The sequence below is a fragment of the Centropristis striata genome, chromosome 5, assembly GCF_030273125.1.
Source record: "Centropristis striata isolate RG_2023a ecotype Rhode Island chromosome 5, C.striata_1.0, whole genome shotgun sequence".
NCBI classification, from domain to species: Eukaryota; Metazoa; Chordata; class Actinopteri; order Perciformes; family Serranidae; genus Centropristis; species Centropristis striata.
Genome location: NC_081521.1, coordinates 22,199,663 through 22,222,550, shown reverse-complemented (window position 1 = coordinate 22,222,550; position 22,888 = coordinate 22,199,663). Strand labels below are relative to the sequence as shown.

Genomic DNA, 22,888 nt, shown 5'->3' with positions numbered 1-22,888 from the left:
TTGCCTAACTGGGAAATCCCCTAAAGTTAATTATTATACCTTATGTTTGCATTTTTAAGTTTTAAAGCAAAGATATGCAAGTTTAGCTGAATATAAGTCGATTTGGCAACAAGTGACTATCACCAGGTACTGATAGATGCAGTTTAATCAGAAATTTAAAGTTCTCTAAGTAGTCTCACTAAAAGCTGTCAAATTCTCTAAATATCCCAACTGGCTAAACAAATCCTTTGTATGTTGTGTGAGAGTGTTTGTCCTGGTTTTACATTAATCAGATGTTTTTTTTAGGAACTCGTGCAGCATGTTAATATTTCTCTTCTTACAGGTTGCAGTGGCTCTTAAGGGAATTGGACGTTTTAACTCTCCAAAAAAGACAGACGCAGTTTGAAAATGTTTGGAAACACTGGAGCTTTCTCATATTCCCCCAAGTAAGTTTCATTTCACTTTCAGGTTCACTGGAAATAACTTAGTTATGTCTTCTGTCCTTAATACAATAAATTACATTTGGCTTACTTCCAGTCTCTCATAAAGTTCCTCTTGTTCATAATGATAAAATCTAGCAGCTGTTTTTATACAAATATGTGTGATATGACCAACTGGTGTCCTGTAAAGACCACACTGAATCTGTTTACAACAAAATTAATCCTAAGGTCTATTGGAGAGAGTACACAAATGTCTTTCAGTATACAGTCATGTATCAAAAAAATTATCAGACCATTGTTTTCTTCAGTTTCATGTTTGTTTTAATGCCTGGTACAACTAAAGGTACATTTGTTTGGACAAATATAATGATAACAACAAAAATAGCTCATAAGAGTTTAATTTAAGAGCTGATATGTAGCCATTTTCCATGGTTTTCTTGATAATAACCAAAATCACCAAGAAAACAATAGAAAAGGCTAGCTATCACCTCATAAATTAAATTCTTATGAGCTATTTTTGTTATCATTATATTTGTCCAAACAAATGTACCTTCAGTTGTCATTAAAATGAACAAGAAATTAAAGGGAAAATGGTCTTATCATTTTTCCCATGACTGTATGTCCCTTGGTATGGGCTAATAAGCAAGGAGAGGCCTTTTGTCTCTGAACCAAACCATGTCCCGAACAGTGAATACAAATTGTTAAGATCAGATCTTGATTCAGGGTTCCATGTTTTAATAAGGTTAGATTGGAGCACTATTTTGTGCACCAGTCAATACTTAAATTAAATATGGAGCTTGATCCCAGATCATATATATTACTAATTACCATTATGTTGAATGTATTCTTGTTTTGTTTTGTGGAATGCAGCAGCTGTGATGGAAGATAAAAACGAATACTTGATCTGACCATGATGTATTATAATCATCATCCTTGGAGCACTAATAAGATTCTTTACAACACTGCACACTTGCTCACACCCTTTCATGATAAAACACTGATATGTTGTGGCAACTATCTGTGCAGCAGGTGGTTTATCTTTGAATGACTGTGTTTCTGTTTATTACACCTCAGGGGTTTCTCTCAGGACGACTTCCCTCAGCTGAGGCGAGCTTTACAACAAGATGATCTCAGGGGTCCTCCACTACAGAGAAACAACATGTCCAGACCCAGTGGAAAATCAATATACAGTACGCTCAGACATAAATAAAACCTATCATTTGATAATGTTTTCAGTTTTATGGGAAAAATAATGTTTTTAACAGAACTTTCTTTGTATCAGTGCAGAGAAAGGAGTACTCGGAGACACTGAACAGACACCCTGACAACTTTAACGTCAGAGTGGAGGTAAGTAAGTGTGAAATCTGCATCAGTATAGATATAGAGACATTAACCTCATATGCAGATCGAACGCATTTTACCCGCTTTTCATTCATCATTTGTTAATAGTTTGGGCTGTGTTCATGCATTTGACATGAATTTTGGCAAGATTGTGTATTTTTATTTGATCTTGTTATTCCCAGTTCAGCTCCTGCAATAAGGCTAAAATACACTGTTTACAAACAATAGTTACAATCTTAAGGTTGAGCGCGTAAAATGCCCCATTGAAACCCATTCTAAATGCAAGTTTTGATCTCACTTACGATAAATCATAATACATGCATTTTATCAAATCTTGGTATCAATCTCATAACAAAAAAAAATATTTACACAGCTGTGATTGCAGCCAGGTCTATAAAAATGGTGGCATCATGACACAAACCTGGCATATAAAGGGTTATATTATTAAAAAACCAATAGGTGTTTGATATAAAAAATTAGGGCAGATGTAGAAGGAAAAAATCAGTACAATGAAAGTAGAATATCATAATGTATAATATTTTTGTGTGTGCATAAAATTGAACAGGCCCTGAGGGTTAAACCTTTAGCTCTATTCATCCGTGTGTTCTCCACATTGACTCCGCAGCACCTGTTCACCTGTGAGCTGGACGGCCAGGAGGTGAAGACGTTAGATGACTGCTTGGCTAAGCTCAAGAGGCTCGACGCTAAAGGTCGTCTGTGGCCTCAGGACATGATCATGGAGGTTCAGAGGGGATATCTGCTGCTCAGCGACATCGAGACCAAGGTCGGTCGATACAAACTTTCGATAAAGTTATGAGACAAATTTAAAAATACAGCACTTCAGCCGAAAGTTTGAAGTGCCATATGTTTGTTTATGCAGGGTTCCTGCAGGTGCTGGAAATCCTTGAAAACACTTTAATGTGGTGTCTTCAAGGTTTGATAAGTGCTTGGATGTTAAATAAAGTGCTTGAATCATATTTATTTATTTTATTTTAATTAATTTAGTCAATTAAAGTCAAAGTTTATTTACAGAGCACATTTAAAAACGACCTCAGTTGACCAAAGTCCTGTACAGTTATTGAAATACAATAAAATCATACACAGATATAGTAATAAATGAAAAACAATGAATACAATAAAATAATACGAAAACAATAACACAATTAAATAGTAATAAAAACTCAATTTAAAAACAGAGTTAGAGTTAAAAAGGAAATTATAGAGTAATAATTAAAAAATTTTTTTTTAAAAAAGCCAAGGAAGAGGTTTCACTCTTCTATAGAAGGCTTTCATAAAACACAGTTGTGGGTGTTTACAGCACATGACATCTAATTGAATGCGTTGAAGAAGGGAAATAGCTATTATATTGTATGTACTGTATTTGAATATGTAATTTACCACAGCTGTAATGTGCTGGAAAAGCTTGAAAATGCTCCTTAATGCTGGAAAAGTGCTTGAATTTGGCTTGACTGGAAAAGGTGTAAGAAAACCTGTAAATGACACAGTAGACACATAAAAGTGCAGTTATATTTAGTGTCTAGCTGGAGGAAATGTCTTAAAGAAGGAAAAATATTCAAGATCTCTAATGAGTTTAGACAGTGTAACAGTTGGCAAAAGCAAGAGATCAAAGCTTACATTTTTATTTAAATTTGTGCAAGCATATATGCATTAATATTCACTTTCCATTGAGGATGGAGTAAATCTAAGTAACTGTGATTGGTTTATTAACAACATTCAGAAATGATGATATCTAGAATGGAGATTGTAGACCTCTGCCAGGACTAAATGTCCTATCTCTCAATACAAATAACAAATTACAAATCTTCTCCGAAATTTATTTGGTTCTCTTTCGGGCAATGCTACACCCTTCTACCAAGATTCATGACAATTGGGCCAGTACTTTTTCTGTTATTCTGCTGATCAACGGACAAAATGCACCGAAAACATCACCTCCCCTTGTTGAGCAAAAGTAAACAAAGAACTAGGAAGTCCGATAAACGGCCAATGAGCGGTGCAAACAAATTAGGCAGTCTCTGCTGAGTACAGTGACACCTCATACAAGTTTCTACAACAAACGGTTCAATAGTTATGAAAAGGGGGCGTGGTCAAAGCATAAGGGGCGGGACTTTATGAAATATTGTCATGTAGAACTCTTCAGTGATGAACCATCATCATGCATGACAAGTTTAGGGCGTATTGGAAAATGAATTGTCAAGTTATACAGCCATATTTTGCCGCCATTCCACGCCCACGTCGTGTGAATGGTTGGTAGAGCCTTTGATAACTTTTGACCTCAAAGGCCTTATGATGGTACTGACCAAGTCTGAAGTGGATTAAATCTGTAGGAGGAGTTTGCTAAAGTATGTGGCTTGGAAATAGCGAAAACGTCTAAAATGCCATTTTCAATTCCTGTTCATTTTTGGGTATGGCTTCTTGAGACTTTTTGGTGCATCTTCCCATTAAACATGTATGTACCAAATTTCGTGTCTCTAGTTTGGTGAGTTTTTGAAAATGATAAAGCCCCAAAAATCGTAATTCACTTGCCATTATCATAAACGGATCACTGTGAGTGCTCGGGCCCTTATTAACACAATTCAGTTTTGTGACCATTATTTGTATTCCATAAACCTGTAGTCAAAACATTTGTCCTGTTCATTCTGATTCTCCAGGCAGAGCTGGAGGCGCTGCCTCTGAGCAGCATCCTGAAAACCAAAGCTGTGCTGGACAGCTGCGCCTACAACTCTCTGCTGGCATTAACTGTGCAGGAACGCAATAAACGCGTCCCTCAGGTCTACATGTTCCAGTGTGAGGAGACTGGGGTGAGTCACGTTTCACCAGATATGTCAAAATATTAATTATATCGTTCTTTCACAACAATTGCTTCTTTGTCAGTGTCATGTAGGAGTTTGATTCAAAGCAAGTTTGTCTTACCAGGCAAAGCTCGTCAAGAGTGATCTGGATAGGGCCGTCCAAAAAGGAGGTGATGTTGTGGAACCACGCAGAGAGCAGTCTGACATCAGGTACAATGGCACATCACATGAATACAGTCTAAACTACAGCTCGGCTTCTTACCGGTTGTAACAGATGACATCACATCACCCCAATTTTGGCTTCTTTGCACTGGCTCCCTGTTCGTTTTAGGATTGATTTTAAGATTTTACTGATCACTTTTAAAAGTCTTTTAGATCTGGCTCCTAGCTATTTAACCCTATAAAGCCTGAACCATGAAATAATTGGCAGAAAATTATATTTTAAAAAAACGGTTTATTGAACCTGCTGACAAGTAAAAAAAGAAAATTCAATATAAATTTGCATATATGGGTTCTAATTTGTATTATATTTGATACATCAGGTCTTTTTGTGCAATTCGTTGCTCACAGTTTGTTTTTCTTGAACTAACAAAAAACCTAACATTTTTATTCTATGAAGACTTTGACTTTCCTTTTAACATTTTTCTCAAACATGCAAAATAACACAACATATACATCTGTTGATATGAAGTTTTCACGCAGCAATGACTGATCCACCAGTGGAACCTGCGTATCATTTTAGCTACATCTGGGTTTTTTTGTGCAATTTGTTGCTCAGGTTTTTTTTAAATCTTAAACACATGTATACATCAGGTTTTTCAGGAAGGAAATATCACGCTGATGATGTAGAGGTCTCAAAAACGTGTGTATCAAATATGATACACTTGGCTTTATAGGGTTAAGAGAATTATAAACTCCATACGAGCCGACCCGCGTCCTTAGATCCTCGGGTGGCGTCCTTCTGACTGTTCCAAAGTCAAAACTGAAAACCAAAGTTGACCGGGCTTTCTGCACCAGAGCGCCCCGACTTTGGAACGAGCTGCCCGAGGAGATAAGGCGCGCAGAGTCAGTAACTTCTTTTAAATCACTTCTTAAAACCCACTTTTATAGACTTGTCTTTATGTAATGCTTACTATCTCACCGCTCCTTTTTATTTCTTCACTTTGTACTTTTTTTTTTATTCCTTTTACCTTTTCTGTGTATCTGAGAATGTATTGTGATTGTTCCTGCTCTGTCTCTTATTGTTTTCTTTTAACGTATGAATTGTTTTTTTTTTTTTTTGAAGCCTTATGGCATCATTCTCGGTGTAATTAACTGCTCTCTGTCGAAGCACTTTGTAAGCTGCTGTTTTTAAAAGGTGCTATATAAATAAAGTTATTAATATTATTATAAAATGAGATAAAATCAGAATCAGAAGAGAATCAGAATCTCAATGAAAATGAGGTAGAAGCTTTAAAAAAAAACCCAACACATTAATGAGATAGAAACTGTACAGTAAAGTGCATTGCTGTCTGTCGGTGACATTCTTCTCAGGAGTAATCTTGAGAACATCATTGGGCAACATGTGCCGGGAAGTTTCCGGCAGGCTGGGCCTCGTCCTGTGCAACAGGAATGGAGCCCAACGCCGCCAGCACCGCCGGAGCAGCCGCCCCCTCAGTGGAGGAATCGAGAACCAGGTACAGCCTGATCAAATCCACTGAAATAATCCATAGCCTACATCATAGTATCGAAATATTTTTCTTGGCAATATTATATTGATTCATGGCTTCATGGATTGATATGAAGCGTTCTGACAGCCCACCGTTTTTGCCGTTCCGGAGGCCGAAGCTGAATCACTTTTACTAATATACTGGAGATAATATGGTATCAGATGAAACTAGAAGATCTAAGGAATCTATAGGCACCATGTCACGATATCGTGTCGGGAAGTTTTCGAGATAATGCTGCACAATTAGGCTGCTTTATGATGTTTCATGGTGATTGTCAAAGCGATCATGTGACCTCTGACATGCTGTCTCAATGAAATCAGGCTCTCTGGGTTCCCACAAGTCTCCTCTTTACATACATGGCTGCTTCCCAATTCAGAACTGAAAATGTTCTCTTATTTGATAAAACAATTCTTGATTGATTTGGACACAAAATGCAGTTAAACAGTTAAAAATATTTGTATTTATAGATCCATTACACACAGAGTGAAACATTTCATGTCTTAATTTATTTAATTTCTTCCAGTTATAATTATTATGGCTTACATTTAATGAAGACCTCAAATTCAGTCTCTCAAAAAAATTGAATTTTACAAAAGACCAATTTTTAAAAGTATGTTTAATATGGAAATGTTGGCCTCTTAAAAGTATGTCCATCTATGCACTCAATACTTGGTTGGGGCTATTTGACTTGAACTACTGGAAATTGACTTTTCCATGATATTCTAATTTATTGAGATGCACCTGTATATCGTATCGTGACTCAAGTATCTTGATTGAATCATATTGTGGGGCCTCTGCTGATTCCCACCTCTACTGAAAACAGTTCCTCAATTTCCTCACAACTCTCAGAGGTTTATGGATGTGTTCTGTGCAAATAAGATGGCTTCATTACATTTTAATACTGTGTTAACATTGATATTTGTCACCAAACAATTCATTTTGTTGCCTTGTAGAAAATACGCCGCCTCCACAGTTCTACACCCCACAAGAACCACCGATGCAACATCATGAGGTTTATGAATTACAAATTGGCCCAGAGGTCGCAGAGCAGACGGACGAAGCGAGGAACACGGTCCGTAACGCCAGTTTAGCTTAAGGAAAAAACATCCTTATATTGACAGTTTTTAAAAACAGTTCACATGTTGCTGAATATGTTTTGCTTCATATGTGTGCTCCTTTTTACAGGACATTTTAAACCATATTTTAAATGATATGGAGGTCTTCATGGGCAAAGTGTCTGCTGCAGCAAATGCACCTATTTTACCAGAAGAAGACAAGGGCAAGAAGAAAAAAGCATTTAAGAAGAAAAAATCAAAGAAAAATGGTAATATTTCTTTTTTGTAGTTGATCTTTCCAACAGCACATATAATGATAATAAGTCAGGATGTAATTTAGTGACCTCCTATAGTTGCTGACATGATATTTGCACTGATGTTTGTGCCTGTCCACTTGCAGCCCCAGATGTCAGTCTGCCACCTTGGGAGGAATATGTCTCCTGTCTTCAGAAAATCAAATATGGATTCAATCTGCTGGTAAATGCTTCTTCAGATATTTTCTTTGGTTGCTCTTCATGAAAACAATGACAAGGAACTTTCATTTTGTGTTGATTTTAGCAGCTTTGTTTTAGTTGCCAAAAACGAGGGTCATTTTTTCCATGACTGTAGGCTCTTCCTGTCCGGCCTGTGTTGTAGAGGCAAATTTTTCTCGACCATGGGCCAAATTAGGATAAGATATTGTCCCAACAAGTAACAAAAATTCACTTTTTTGGATGCTGAAAGAGTCCCCACGGGATACTCAAAAATTCACTGGCAACAAAGTTTCTTGCTAAGTTTAAGACCCAAAAAAACCCCTGACACAGTTCCCAGGGAAAGGTCTCCCTCTTAGATACACTTTTGCTCATCCTTTTCTGATCCTCAGACACTTCTTAACAACTAATGTACTTGTTTATATTGCTGACCTGTCTGAGACTATTAGAGTTGTGTGCATGCATACAGAGGTGCAGCTGGCTTATCTGATGGGCACCTTCTCAAGGTCTTAGTAGGCAGCTGACCATTAGTCCTCTTTTCTCAAAAGACTGTCCAGAGCCTGAACACACACACTCACACACACACACACACACACACACACACACACACACACACACACACACACACAATCTCTGTCTTGTCTCACAGGCACATGAGACACACACGTCTCAAAGGGGTTACTGAGTTTTCCGCACACGCACAGCGCGTGCTGACACTAGCAGGGTGATTTATATTCAATAAATGATTAATACGTGAAGCTAACTGAAACATAATAAATGTTTGACACAAAGATAACTGATACAAGGAATGATTATCAATCATAATCATGAATTTTACTCTTCACATGCTGTAAATAATTTCTTCTGATTTTGTGGGGAATCTGACCCAGTGGCAGGCATTACGAATAATTATGTAGAAATAGCCAATCTTTCTAGTTGATAGAAAGTTGATAGCTTGTTTTTTCATGAAGGTCATATAGAATGTAGCATGTAGCACCCTATAATGTAATAACGACTGAAAATGTAATAAAATTTGCACTCGACTAAAAATATAACAAAAACCCAGTAATAATAAAAATATCCTAACTGATATTGTAATAACATTTTTACCGATAATGTAATACCTTATTACATTATTGGGAGTTTGTTTTGTTGTTTTGTGGTTGTTTTCATGAGGTAGTGTTTTGCTGGAAATCTGTGAAGAGGTACGTTTAGGGAAGAGTTACCTGGAGTGATAGAGATTTCTATCAGTCAGGATATTTTATTACATTATTGGTGAAGTTATTACATTATTGGGTTTTATGACATTTTCGATCGAGTTAAGTGCAAGTTTTATCGCATTTTCAGGAGTTATTACATTATCAGGAAATTATTACATTATAGGGTGCTACAAGGCATCGGTGTTAAACTGTTTCAAAACCGGTGGAAAAACTCCACAGATTATAAATTGTGGTTTTCTGGAAAGTTTTTGGTTGAACGCTTCAATGAAGGGGGTGTCAAACCGATCCATGAAAGGGCCGGTGTGGCTGCAGGTTTCTGTTCAAACCAAACAGGAGCAACAAATCCACTGAGTGCAGGAGTTCAGGTGATTGACAGAGTTGAGTCAGGTGTGCTCTCATGGCTCAGTGACTGTGTGATTGCATCAGGAAGCAGTGAAGTGTGACTGAATATCTCTTTGTGTTACAGGGCCAGCTTGACGGCACACTGACCAGCCCCACTGCTGCTGACTTTGTCCACATTTTCTTCAATAGTTTAGGCATGGTGAGTTCTACTGAATTTGTTTTCGACTGGATGAATCTACTTTCATCGCACCATTGATTTACAGTGACTATCATGACACCTCACTTTGTGTGTATGTGTCTTTTTCTTTACCTTAACAGTTGATACTTCCTTCATTTTTCTGCAGATACTGCCCCAGTATCCTGAAGACCTGCCTCCCACTGTGCTGTCACCCCTGCTGACGGAGGCGGCCGTGCGGCTGCTCAGTCAGGTCGTCGATGCAGAGGAAGACTTCCTGTGGAGGTCTCTGGGAGATTGCTGGAACGTGCCCAGGTAGGGCAACTTTTATAACCCTCACAGACTTACACAAGTCTTTTTATTGAGCTTCTTACGTTTCATATATAGTCCTGGGATTGTAAGTGCCCTGACACACCCTAACCTGAGGTGTAGTGTATATGTTTGCTGATATGTAAAAAAAATAGGTCAAAGTTAATTCTGCATACAGGTACTATAGAAAATATATGAAACAGTGTAGTGTTTGAATAGGAAATGACTGCCAGTTTCATTTTGAAGATCTTAAGTATATTGTAATATATGGGAATAATACAGTCATGAAAAAAAATATTAGACCACCCTTGTTTTCTTCAGTTTCTTGTTCATTTTAATGCCTGGTACAACTAAAGATACATTTGTTTGGACAAATATAATGATAACAACAACAATGGCTCATAAGAGTTTAATTTAAGAGCTGATAGCTAGCCATTTTCCATGGTTTTCTTGAGAATAATTTTGGTTATTATCGAGAAAACCATATATATCAGCTCTTAAATTAAACTCTTATGAGCTACTTTTGTTGTTATCGTTATATTTGTCCAAACAAATGTACCTTTAGTTGTACCAGGTGTTAAAATGAACAAGAAATTGAAGAAAACAATGGTCTAATATTTTTTTCCATGACTGTATCTAACATTTCTGCATTAAAATGCAATATATTTTTGTGTACTTGTATTATCCCAAATATTTTCAATTATTTTTAAACCCATAGAAATCTGTAATGAAGGTAATGGTCTGAAATTGGCGTCATATCCGATTTACACATTCATCAGCATATATTTTTTATTCGGTTTTAACCCACATAATATGATACACTTACAATCTTAGTCATTTTTTACCTATATATTTTAACTGATGAAGGATTCTGACATCAGCTGTCCGGATCTTAAGCTTATCAGAGAAACAAGCTGAGCAAATTGTGACAGCAGGTCGACACAGCCCCTCCAGGACATCCTTTGGCTGCCAAACTGCATCTGAGAAACCTTGATTTTAAAGTAGAACTGCTTTATTCAGTTTGTTTTGGAGAGGATAATATGGCTACAAACCTGGTACAATCCTCCTGAACGAAGAACACTGCAGGAATCCTAACTGGGAAAATCAGAAAATAACATGTTTGGCCACAGACAATAAGTGAAGGACACACATGTATTAATTTACTAATCCTTTACTGATCAGTTATAAAAAACGAACAAGGACAACTTTAGGGTTGCCTGGTTTTGAAAAATCCCTTTGGCTGGTGTATAACTTCCTCCACTTAGTTTGTATCATTGGTTCTTCATTAGTTCTACAAACACTTTTATGGCCTGCTTGTACACCTAAATCATATCAACATTTATAGGGGAATTATTTTAATCTAATTATTTTTTTATTTACCTTTTTGTGCAAGCCAGCTGTTTTCCTGTTCCCTATCTTTATGCTTTGCTAAGCATCTGCTGTCTCATATTGGCAGGCATGAGTCATATTAATCTCGTCTGACTCAGATAAGTTATGGTGTTTTGTCTTGCTTAAAATACCTGAGGTTTTGCTCTTGTTTTTCCATGAAGGTAACAGGTCACTTCAGCATTAGATCCTTGTAGCACCCTATAATGTAATAATTTCCTGATAATGTAAAGGTGCATCTCAATACATTAGAATATCATAGAAAATTACATTTCCAGTAGTTCAAGTCAAACGCTGTTGATCATGTCTTTCCACTATTTGATCAATGTCAAGGCCCTTGTATCCTCATCACCTGGGTACATGTGATTCGCTCTAATGCTGATTTTCGAGTGCATATAGATGGACATACTTTTCAGAGGCCAACATAGACTTCTGTCATATTCACATTTTTTGAGACACTGAATTTTAGGTCTTCATTAAATGTAAGCCATAATCATTATAATTAGAAGAAATTAAATAGATTAAGACATGAAATGTGATGGATCTATATTTTGTGTTATTTCCACTTTTTGAATTGAATTTCTGACATAAATAAACTTTTCTTTGTTATTGTAATTTATTGAGATGCACCTGTAATAACGCCTGAAAAATGTAATAAAATTTGCACTTAACTTGATCAAAAATGTAATAAAACCCAATAATGTAATAACTTCACCAATAATGTAATAAAATATCCTGATTGATATTATTATAACATTTTTTCCTATAATGTAATACCTTATTACATTATTTATTACATTTTCAGGAAGTTGTTTTGTTGTGGTTTTCATGAGGTAGTTATTTGTTGGAAATCTGTGAAGAGGTACGTTTAGGGAAGAGTTACCTTATAAATTATTACATTATAGGGTGCTACAATCCTTCCTTTTTATTTTTAACCTGGTTGACAGTTTCCTTTCCTCTTGTCCCCTTGTAGAACCAGATGGCCAGATGATAATATCCCACTATTCATCCCAGAGTTCTACGACGGCTGGCAGCCGCCTCCCCCTCCTGCACGCATGCCGACCCCAGTCCCTCAGCAGAACAGTCCAATGGGCCAACAACGATTCGCACCCCGTCCCCGTGAGCCGCCTCTGTACATGCAGGTCATTTATGACTTCATGGCCAGGAACAACAAGGAGCTCAGTGTTATGAAGGGTGATGTTGTTCAGGTGAGATGAAAGACATGTTAAAATAACTTTCTTGATTCTCGTCGTGTCCAAAACAGTGCAAAGACTGTAGTTGTATAAAAAAAAAGTTTTAATACCATTGTGTAGTAAGTGAACAATATCGTCTTTGGACTGTTGTAATTTAAGTTTCTAAGTGTCAACAGATACCAAAGTAACTGGCACTGGAGTTCAATTTGGCATTTAAAAACCCACCTCCACAAGTCCATTTGCCTTGTTTCCTTGTTCTTGTTCAACATAAACTTTAATAAACAAATGACAAAAATGCAAATGAAGCTTTTTGGCATCAGAGGAAAGAAACATAGACAAGAGATGTCACATTAGTTGCCAGTGGTAGAAGAAGTATTCAGTTCCTTTACTTAATTGAAAGTACTAAAAACCACATTGTGAAAATACTCCACTACAAGTAAAACTCCTGCATTCAAGATCTCACTTAAGTACTCATTATGCAGAAAAATGTTCCCCGTCAGTGTTTTACCTTTTTTTTCCCCATTAATATTACTGCATTAATGTGTATGTTGCATTTGACTGCCGTAGATGTTTAAAGGAATGGTAATATGTTTATCAGTGACTCAGACTGTGTAAACTTCAGTCCGAGAAGAAAACTTTGTCTCAAAAGCTTCAAAGCAAAAAATAAATAAATCCTTAAACAGTAAATCTTTGAATTGAAGTAAATGCTTACAAACTCTTGCACACAGCTTGTGCAGTATTATCCAGCCATATGGGACTACTTCCCAAACACGTGCATTCAACAGACACTACTCATCTGATGATTACTTCAATTCATCAAGGATTTACTGTTTTCTGATTTTCTGTTCATCATAAAGGCATGCGAGAAAAAGTTTTTCCAGAATTCTTCTTAGAGTAGATATTAAGTCTTATTCTAAGCTATATTCTTAAATTTCATGTGATTATATACTAATTAAAACAAAAATTAATCAACAATAGATCCCCCTAAATCTATACTACGTTACTCTGGATACAGACTTGTTTGTAATTTAATGTTCAGTGGTACTGGTTTGAAATGTTCGGTTCTTTGCCTATTTACAGGTAGTTCAGAAAACCAAGCAATGGTGGCTTGTTCGAAACGCCCGTGATGAGGAAGGCAACGTTCCTCAGAACGTTCTAGAGCCGATGAGCGACGGGCCAATGGAGGATATACCGGTGAGATAAATGACACAGAGTAGACGCAAAGTAATCTCTTAACCCTATAAAGCCAAGTGTATCATATTTGATACACACGTTTTTGAGACCTCTACATCATCAGCGTGCTATTTTTTTCCTGAAAAACCTGATGTATACATGTGTTGAAGATTAAAAAAAAACTGAGCAACAAATTGCACAAAAAACACCAGATGTAGCAAAAATGATATGCAGGTTCCACTGGTGGATCAGTCATTGCTGCGTGAAAACTTCATATCAACAGATGTATGATGTTGTGTTATTTTGCACGTTTGAGGAAAATGTTAAAAGGAAAGTCAAAGTCTTCATAGAATAAAAATGTTAGGTTTTTGTTAGTTCAAGAAAAACAAACTGTGAGCAACGAATTGCACAAAAAGACCTGATGTATCAAATATGATACAAATTAGAATCCATATATGCAAATTGATATTGCATTTAAAAAAAAATTGTCAGCAGTTTCAATAAACCCTCCAATTTTTAGAGGTGGGGGAAAAAAATCAATACAGCATAGTATCGCGATATTTTGCGTGGCACTATTATATTGATTCATGGCTGCCAAGTATCAATACTTAGCGTTCTGATGGACGGGCAGTATTTTCGCCTGAGCAGGCTCACTTTTAGGAATATATTGGACATATTATATGAAACTAGAAAATCTAAGTAATCTATAGGCACCACGTGCGTCAGGAAGTTGTTGAAATAATGCTGCAAAGTTCGGCTTTCTTTATGTTTCATTCAACAAGCTTCAGAGCAGTGAAGCTTAACCCATAAGAACCCAGACCCAGTAATCCTTAAAGGAAAATTATGGGGGATATACCAGAGACCAAAAAAAAGACACAAAATGACTAAAAAAAGAGACAGAAAAAGACACATAATGACCAAAAAAAGAGACACAAAATGATGAAAAAAAGACACAAATTGAGTAAAAAAAAGACACAAAATGACACAAAATGAGACCAAGTGGACCACATAGAAAACATTTATGATGTTTTTTTTAAATACTAACCATCAGTGTCAAAGATCTGTAATGTGACATATACATTGGGCATTTATGGTATTTATGTTTATATTTCTTATTTTGAAATTAATAAAGTAGACACTTTCTGCTAACAGAAACTCAAATTTGCCTTTTTGTTTGCATCTCCATTTCATGTCATAATTGTGACTTTAATAGTGCTGTTTAACAACAAATTCCATTTCAGATTTGTTTTTAAGTAACAAAATAATAATAAATCAATAATATATGAATATAAATAACACTGCCTCACTGGACGGCTTCTCAACAAGCTACTGTAGCTGTAGAACACTGAACAACAGACTTATGGACTTGAGAAAACATACATGGTGCTAAAAAACAAAAAAAAGCTGAAGGGAAACAAAACTTTTGTCTAATCAGCACCATGTTTGTCTGTTTCCAGTCACAGCCACGTTTTGGAGAAGTCACTTCTAGTCACAGTCACATGACTGTCACCACACCAGGGTGTTGAGTATGTGTCGCTTAGGGACTTAATGAGTTAATGTGAAGCATAAAGCTGAATATTGGAGATTCTAAATTCTGGATTTAAAGTGTTTGTTACACCTGTGTCACCGTGGGTTCTTACGGGTTAAAGTTGAGTAAAGTTTGATAAAATGCTGCGTTGTTGGTCAGTCTGTGTGTTTGACTCATTGTGGAGAAATAAAATGACTGAAGAGAGATCAATAGACTGAGAATTTTCTCTTATTTGACAAAACAATTCTTAATTTCATTTCATTTTGTGGACACAAAATACAGTTAAATCGCAATATCGCTATATGCTTAAAATTTCAATAATATCGTGTCGTGACTCAAGCACTGGGATAAAATCGTATTGTGGGGCCTCTGCTGATTCACCTCTCTCCTCAGTTTTAAAAAAATTAGAATTTTCTGGAAATTATTTCATGGTTCAGGCTTTATAGGGTTAAAAATATTTCATGTGACGTTTTTATTCCCTTTGCTGTTTTTCACAGCGGGACACTCGCGGCCCGGTGAATCTGGACATGAACTCTTCCTCTTCAGAGGTCAGAGCCTGGCTGGAGTACAAAGGTTTCTCCAAAATGTGAGTGAAGTAATACACAGAGGGACTGGAAGCTACAATAACACTGTACTGTATAATAATAAGACATGTGTTGCATGATGAATTCAGATTTTCTGTGTTTCTTGTTCAGCACTGTGACCAGCCTTGGGGTGCTGAATGGTAAACTGCTCCTGGGGATGAGCAAGGATGAGATTCGGATTGTCTGTCCAGAGGAAGGAGGCAAAGTCTTCTTCCAGCTCCAAGCCATTAAAGCAGCCGTTGCAGTAAGTGATAACTCATGTGGTACAGTCTGACATCCAACTTAAGCCCATCAGTAATGCTTCCTCCTGTTCCTACAGCTCGCCAGTGAACCATCAGGCATGTACAATGGCCGCTACTAAACACCTGCTACACCTCCGTTTGTTTCCTCCTGAACTTTCATCCACAGATCAACATCTGGAATTATTGTTTAATTCACCTTTTTGCCATAATTGATTTGCTTTATTTAAGGGAGAGCACTTTTACTAAATTAAACTTCTATATTTTAATTTGACCAACAGCAATAATTGCAATACTCATTTTACTGCAATTTCTTCTACGTTATTTTACGTAAGTTGTGTATAGTTTTCCAAACTGATTGAGCCAAAAACTTTGTATGCAGATGTTCAATCCAACAGTTTGCCTCTTAACTAGTTAATCAAGTTGTTCCTCATTATTAGAAATGACTGTTAAACATACAGTACGTTCTCTTCTGCTGCATGAATTTATACCCCCATCGTATTTTTCTGTCAATTGATGCATACATGTCATGTATTGTACAGAAGGTGATGCTGAAACAAATTCAGTACAAGATCCACTTTAATGTCAGAAAATGTTCTTCAAATGTAGAAATTAAGTGCTTTATCTCAAATTAAAGTTTCTACTCATTACTATCAAAACAAACATGGATTTTTTCTACATAATTCTGATTCAACTAAAAATGGTTTGGGAAAGTGTAACGTTATCAGAGGACACAAACTAAACAGCCAGCTAGTATACAGCTTATAAAAAAGACATACTACAGATGATTTTCCAGTCCTGATTAACGAGTTAGAGTCAGTTGCACTTGTGAACATTGTTATTTTCATTACATCTAAATGCATCATCTATTACTCCTTCTTGTTTCCCCACTTGGCCATCTTGTTGTTGACAGGAGTCTTCATGAATCTGTCTGACTTCATGTAGGCAGCAATCTTCTCCAGAGCCTACAATGACATGATGTCAATAAAAATATCAGTATTACGAGTAAAAACTGAAGGAGTTTCCATTTCCTGGCTTGAGTGTATGATGTGCAGTTTGTATCTGAGTGTTCTCACCTCAAAACGGTCTAAAAGATCTTTGAGGTTCTTGAAGTCATCCAGACACGTAGGATGAAACATTCTGTGTTGATCCAACAGCTCGTACATTATGAAGTCCACAAAAGTGATCTGTTGTAAAAAAGGTTATATTAACAAATGTTGGAAGCAAATTTAAAGGCTTAAACTAGACTTTAAAGCTGCACTAACACAAATTATCAGTGTTCATCACTATTAGCATCAATCAGCTGTACAGTTCGCCCTCAGCTCATTGTTTTGGTTTTTAACGCCACAAATTTACTGTTCTGTCTCGCTTCATCAGCTCAAATCAAGAATGTTTCCAGCAAAACAGCTTATAAATCGACTGTACGCTACCAAAGTTACAGACAAAGTTAGTGACCATCTAGCAGCTCAAGGCCCAGTTATATTCATCAAAGCAACTTCAAATGTTAATGCTAATGTTACTTCATCAGCCCATAATGTTAAATGTGAGGGCGCCTCCACTGGTTGCAAAAAGTAGTCAGACTGTATTGAAATCTAAACCCTACTTCTCACCTGATTTATTACCTCAAACATTATCTAAATAAATTTATGGTCTCCATCGTTAGTTTCAAGTTTTCTTCAATACAGCATGATGTTCAGACAAAGCAGGGTATGTTTTAGAGCGGTGCTACCTTGGGACAAGTTGCTTACATGGCAACCTGTCAATCAGGATGGAGGCGTAGCAACGCTTATCCTTGTACATTTAAATAGCAGTGAGCTTGTTTCTGGTTTATGGACGCAAAGTTTCTTAACAGCAACTTTGCATCCAAATATGATCACCTCTGGCTCCAAAAAAACCCCTAACAAAATGACAAAAACCAATATCTAAAATCTGAGGTTTCAAAACAGTCCACACACCAATGGGTGCCATCACTGTGGCTACCTCCACTTCTAAAGTCTATGTGCCTAACATGATTAAGGGCCGACATACCTTTTCACCAGCGAACCACTTCCGGTCTCCCAAGAAATCTGAGAACTGCTTCAGTGTGCCTTGCAGCGTCTGAAGGTACCCTGGCTTCATCTTGTCCTGGTGTCAAGAGAGACAATGTCGGCATTAGTAGAGACTTAAAGTGACATTTATTTAACAACTGAACTATTAAAATAATACTCACGAAGTCAGTGTAGCACAGCCTCACAAATCCGTTTCTGAAGTCCATCGCCTGGTTCTCCAAGATGTCCACACGGACCTTCTCATCCTCCGTCTCTCCACCTATGACCACATCAGATTTAGTGAGACTCTCGGGGAATAAAGACACACGAGATACGACGCCTGTCTGGTGTATGAATATGTCGAATAAAAACACAATACTTACACATATTGTGCTTACGAGCAATGTATCTCATGATAGCATTGCTCTGCACTATCTTCCTGTCTCCATCCTCCAAGTAGGGCAGCTATGGTGAGATGGTAATTCCATTAGTAATTGAAGTTTACACTGCAATTAATATTCACAAGTTAAACTCACTTACATTGGGGAAGTCCATTTCAAGTTTGGGTTTTTCATCAAACCAGCAGCTTTTGTCAAAGTTTGGAGCTGTGTGACAGAAATGTGGGTTGGATGGTGTTGAATGGACAAGTCTTTGGTTAAAAATATGACAGCTGTGGATCTGACTGAAATAGTAAGTTACCTTGACCACAGACGTAAAACTTGTCCTCATACTTGCTGCCGGTATACTCCAGTAGCAGGCGGGCAGGCTGGGCGAGCTGGAAGAGAGGATGGGTTTTTTTTTTTTGGTTTCGTTTTCAGCTTTTATATCACATTTAGGTTCTACAGTACATCCTGTAGTTACCCAGTACCTACAAAAATCACATGGTTGTGCATGTCTCCCAATTGCCTCCTAACTGGTTTTGGTCCCATAAAAAAAGCACTTTTAAGATACCAGCTGGACTCTGGTGATTGCATATTACTCCCTAGGATGGAGCTAGACACTTGCGTCAGTGCCAGAGAGGAGGATGCTGTCCAAGTCACATGTCACATCTTGGACAATGTCTCCCACCCACTCCATGACGTACTGGATGAGCACAGTGCACTCACCTTTAGAGTCATCAGACCCATTTCTCCTTTCATTTATTTAAATCTTCATTCTGGAAAATACTGATTCAACCACACAATACTCTAGCATTAACACTGCATTTATACTGTACATCTTTAGTAATATTTATACTATTCCTGCACTTTAAACACACTTAACCATAGTAATTATAGATCACATTTTTCACAACATTGTTGTTACATATTGTAGTATAATGCACATATTTTACACACTTATGATTACATATAATTTTTTTTTTTCTTGGAGGGTTTAAACAATTTCTGATTAATCGAAATACATAAATATTTCAAAACTAGGAGTCGTTTGTTGCAGCCCCACCTGGCAGCTTGTCATAAGACACTTGTCCTTTCACCACTTTGAACACAATTAAACTGGGTGTGCACAAATACCTGAGCACTGAAGCGGTTCAACCCTAGTGTTATGACAATTCTAGCTACTGTAAGAAATGTGTTCTCCTCATTAGCAAGTAGCTAACTACTCGCATAACCACATCTACTGGTCAATTTTAATACAAGATTGTTCCCCCGACTAAACTTTGCAGACCTTTTATTATCACTGGCGACACTGCTGATGCACAGAGAGCAGCTGCAGTTGTGTAAGCAGGCTAATAATTAACCCAGCTTCTAATTAAAAATAGGACATGTTAGCTAACAGTTTAGCTGACGTTAGCAACAGTATGTTTGATTTAACGGCTGTAACGTTCGTCTTTAACGTCCCCGACAATTCTAACATTTTGAGCACGTGCACGGGCAGCCGCCCGGGTTTATCACTTACATAACACCTGAACTGCGTAGATAACTGTGAAAACACATGTAACGAGGTGAAGTACACTTTTAATTTCAGTAGTAAGTTAGCTACAAAGAGTTTGAAAGCAGCGGCGCGGTGTTACGTTTCAAACCGCGGTCTGTCTGGTGGATGTCCAGCGGCAGCCGATAACAAACAGGAGCTAGTTTATAAAAAAGGACTGCTGCATTCACTCACCCCGCGGATGTCCCAGTAAGCCAGTTTCATTGTCATTTTTACACACTTTCGGAGACCAAATGTGGCTGATGGCGACTAGATGTTCGGCTGCTGCAGAGCGCTGGTTGAAGAGAGAAAGAGGGAGAGAGAGGAGGAGAAGTTTCTGATTTCTAGCTGAGGGGACAGGCGGAGGAGGTGGGCGGTCGCTCTGAACCGTAATATACCGACGATTTGTCACACCCCTAGACGTATCATACTGGCGCAAAGGGTACCCTTCCACGTCTGTGTGAAACGCTCTGGGTTCTCAATTGACTCCAATATAAACCCGCTCGCGGCGCTGAGAAACGCTAGAGCAGAGGCTTACAGCCGTCTATTCACTCCAATAATATCCCGACCACGGCCCTCCATGACGCTGCCAGCGACAATCTGAATGGAGAACCGAGGACCCTGTGCACGGAAGTATTTTTCTCCCTATTTTAAGGATTTATTTTAATGACATCGTCAACATTTCTCAACACAAACACATCAAAGTCTCACTGATAATTCAACAATAAAATAGCTTCATGTTGTGGCTCTCAGTATCATTTTTTTCTCCTTCGATTCTGAGAAATAAACTTTTATTCGTTTGTTTTACGGCATTCCACTGGCGGACATTTCTCTCATTTTTAGTGAAAAAAAATAAATATTTTGACTTTGTTTCTGCATAAAAATGGATTTTGATTACATTTCTAGCGAGAAATATATGTTTTATGTTCTTAATATTCACTCAGTGAATGTACATAATCACTTTGTGGCGAAGATCTCGCCAGAAAAAGACGATCCGCTGTGTTTTATTTTGAAATCTGTTTTATTTTGTAATCTACCGTGATCATAGCGGATGTGGTCCTATCCTCGCGGATGTGCTGTGCGATCTCATTGAATCGCGCTTCACTGTAAATGGCCCCGACGCTGCTCTCCTGTTTTAGTTAAAATATCTTCATTAAACAAACATTGTTGTCTTTTTTTTAGCATAGATAATATACATACAGTGTAATTATTTATTAGACAGTGTGTGATATTCGATATATTGGGTAGTAATAGGTTTTCACAGCCCTAATAGGGAAGAACTACAAAACGAGAGGTCTAGGGAGTTGTAGTTTTTTTTTAATAAAACAGGTTTTTCCCTCAAATTGGAAGTTGGAAATACTTAATTAGTGGCTTTCCAGGGGTTTGAGGGGATGTCAATCACATTTTTGGCATCAGAATTTAAATATTGTCTTGTTCAATGGGGGATTTGTTGTTTTTTCAGCATATCCTAAAGCCCCCCCACTCCCACCCCTTAGTGACTATGCTCACATTATATTCCATGTCAACACCTTTCTATAACAGTAGGTCTCATGTCTGTAACCCTTTTTGTCTCTTAGTTATAATCATTTAAATATGCCCCAGGGTTAAGGTTCAAAGGTCAATATCTCAAAGCAAGAATATTATAGAACCTTGAAATTGATATATGTTACTCTCCAGGCCAAGACCTTTCCGATGATTTATTTGGTTTAGCTCTATGACAAAGTTTTATTTTTTTCAAACCTTGGAAATCTGCCCTAACAGACTTAGATTCCCACAGCCCTTTGAGTGCTCTGAGTGCGAGATGTGAAAAATAAAACTGTCATGTAGCTCATAAGAGTTTAATTTGAGAGCTGATGTCTAGCTATTTTCCATGGTTTTCTTGATAATGATTTTGGTTATTTTAAGAAAACCATGGAAAATGTCTATCAGCTCTTAAGTTAAACTCTTATGAGCTATTTTTTGTTATCATTATATTTGTCCAAACAAATGTACCTTTAGTTGTACCAGGCCAACATTCCCATTTTGATCATACTTTTTAAAATTAGTCTTTTGTAATATTATTATTTTTTTAGACACTGAATTTTAGGTCTTCATTAAATGTAATCCATAATCATTATAATTAGAAGAAATTAAATAAATTAAGACATGAAATGTTTCATTCTGTGTGTAATGGATCTATATAATGTGTTATTTCCAAGTTATTTCCGAATTGAATTATTTACATAAATAAACTTTTCTATGATATACTAATTTATTGAGATGCACCTATACCTTTTCAAGGTGTGTGAATATGAATACCCTTGGCAGTTATCCATCTTAAATTACAAATGCAAGTAATAAAACGCTTTGGATTAGTAGTTGATCACGGTAATATTATACTTTCCAAAAATATAGAAAAACAATTTGCAAAAAGGAAAAAACCGCCCCCCACAAAAAACAACAAACAAACAAAAAACGGTCACTGTGTAGTTTGTCCAAAATGGAAACACACAAAAAAACAACAACCCTAGGTGCCCTGTTATGGTCTGTTGATACATATTATAGCATAATGTGTCAAGAAATTACAGAAATACCCAAAATATAGGATGTCCACAATTTGAAAAACAAAAGAAAAAACTATCTATACTAGCTATACTATAGTATGTCGATTTCTGTCAATAAAGGGTCAATGTTTTAAATTGCTAAAAACGCAAAAAAAAAAAAAAAAGGCGCTAAATAGTCTGTTGATCCATATTATAGCACAATATCCACAAAAAACAAACATATTATAGGATGTCCAAAATGTTTGGGGAAAAAACTCCATACTATAGTTTTGGGCCCTGTGCTATTATGGTATATTTCTGTAAGCTAAATTATGGGACTGATATTATGACAATGATGATGGAAATGGTTTAAAGCCTGGTGTTGACTTGGACACTGAGTATCAAAACAATATTTCTACCCAAACCCATGTTAAAAAAACAGGGTGGGCTTCCTAAAACAAAAGACACACACCGA

General features: G+C 36.9%; 2 protein-coding genes across 2 annotated transcripts; one reads left to right on the top strand and one right to left on the bottom strand.

The window, feature by feature from the left end:
• Positions 1 to 387: 387 nt before the first annotated feature.
• eps8l3b (EPS8-like 3b) lies at positions 388 to 16,970 on the top strand. The gene is made up of 17 exons (XM_059333182.1): positions 388 to 425; positions 1,494 to 1,609; positions 1,702 to 1,766; positions 2,386 to 2,544; positions 4,430 to 4,579; positions 4,695 to 4,780; positions 6,104 to 6,246; positions 7,233 to 7,351; positions 7,465 to 7,603; positions 7,735 to 7,811; positions 9,491 to 9,565; positions 9,711 to 9,856; positions 12,210 to 12,444; positions 13,510 to 13,623; positions 15,628 to 15,716; positions 15,826 to 15,958; positions 16,034 to 16,970. Exons 1-17 carry the CDS (start codon positions 388 to 390, stop codon positions 16,073 to 16,075), a joined length of 1,926 nt encoding a protein of 641 aa, XP_059189165.1. The 3' UTR covers positions 16,076 to 16,970.
• LOC131971654 (glutathione S-transferase Mu 3-like) lies at positions 16,515 to 20,243 on the bottom strand. Its single transcript, XM_059333186.1, has 8 exons — positions 20,087 to 20,243; positions 18,680 to 18,755; positions 18,521 to 18,585; positions 18,364 to 18,445; positions 18,163 to 18,260; positions 17,982 to 18,077; positions 17,030 to 17,140; positions 16,515 to 16,918 (listed from the first exon to the last, which is right to left on the bottom strand). The coding sequence occupies exons 1-8, from the start codon at positions 20,120 to 20,122 to the stop codon at positions 16,823 to 16,825; spliced, it is 660 nt and encodes a 219-aa protein (XP_059189169.1). The 5' UTR covers positions 20,123 to 20,243; the 3' UTR covers positions 16,515 to 16,822.
• Between the last annotated feature and the right edge of the window lie 2,645 nt (positions 20,244 to 22,888).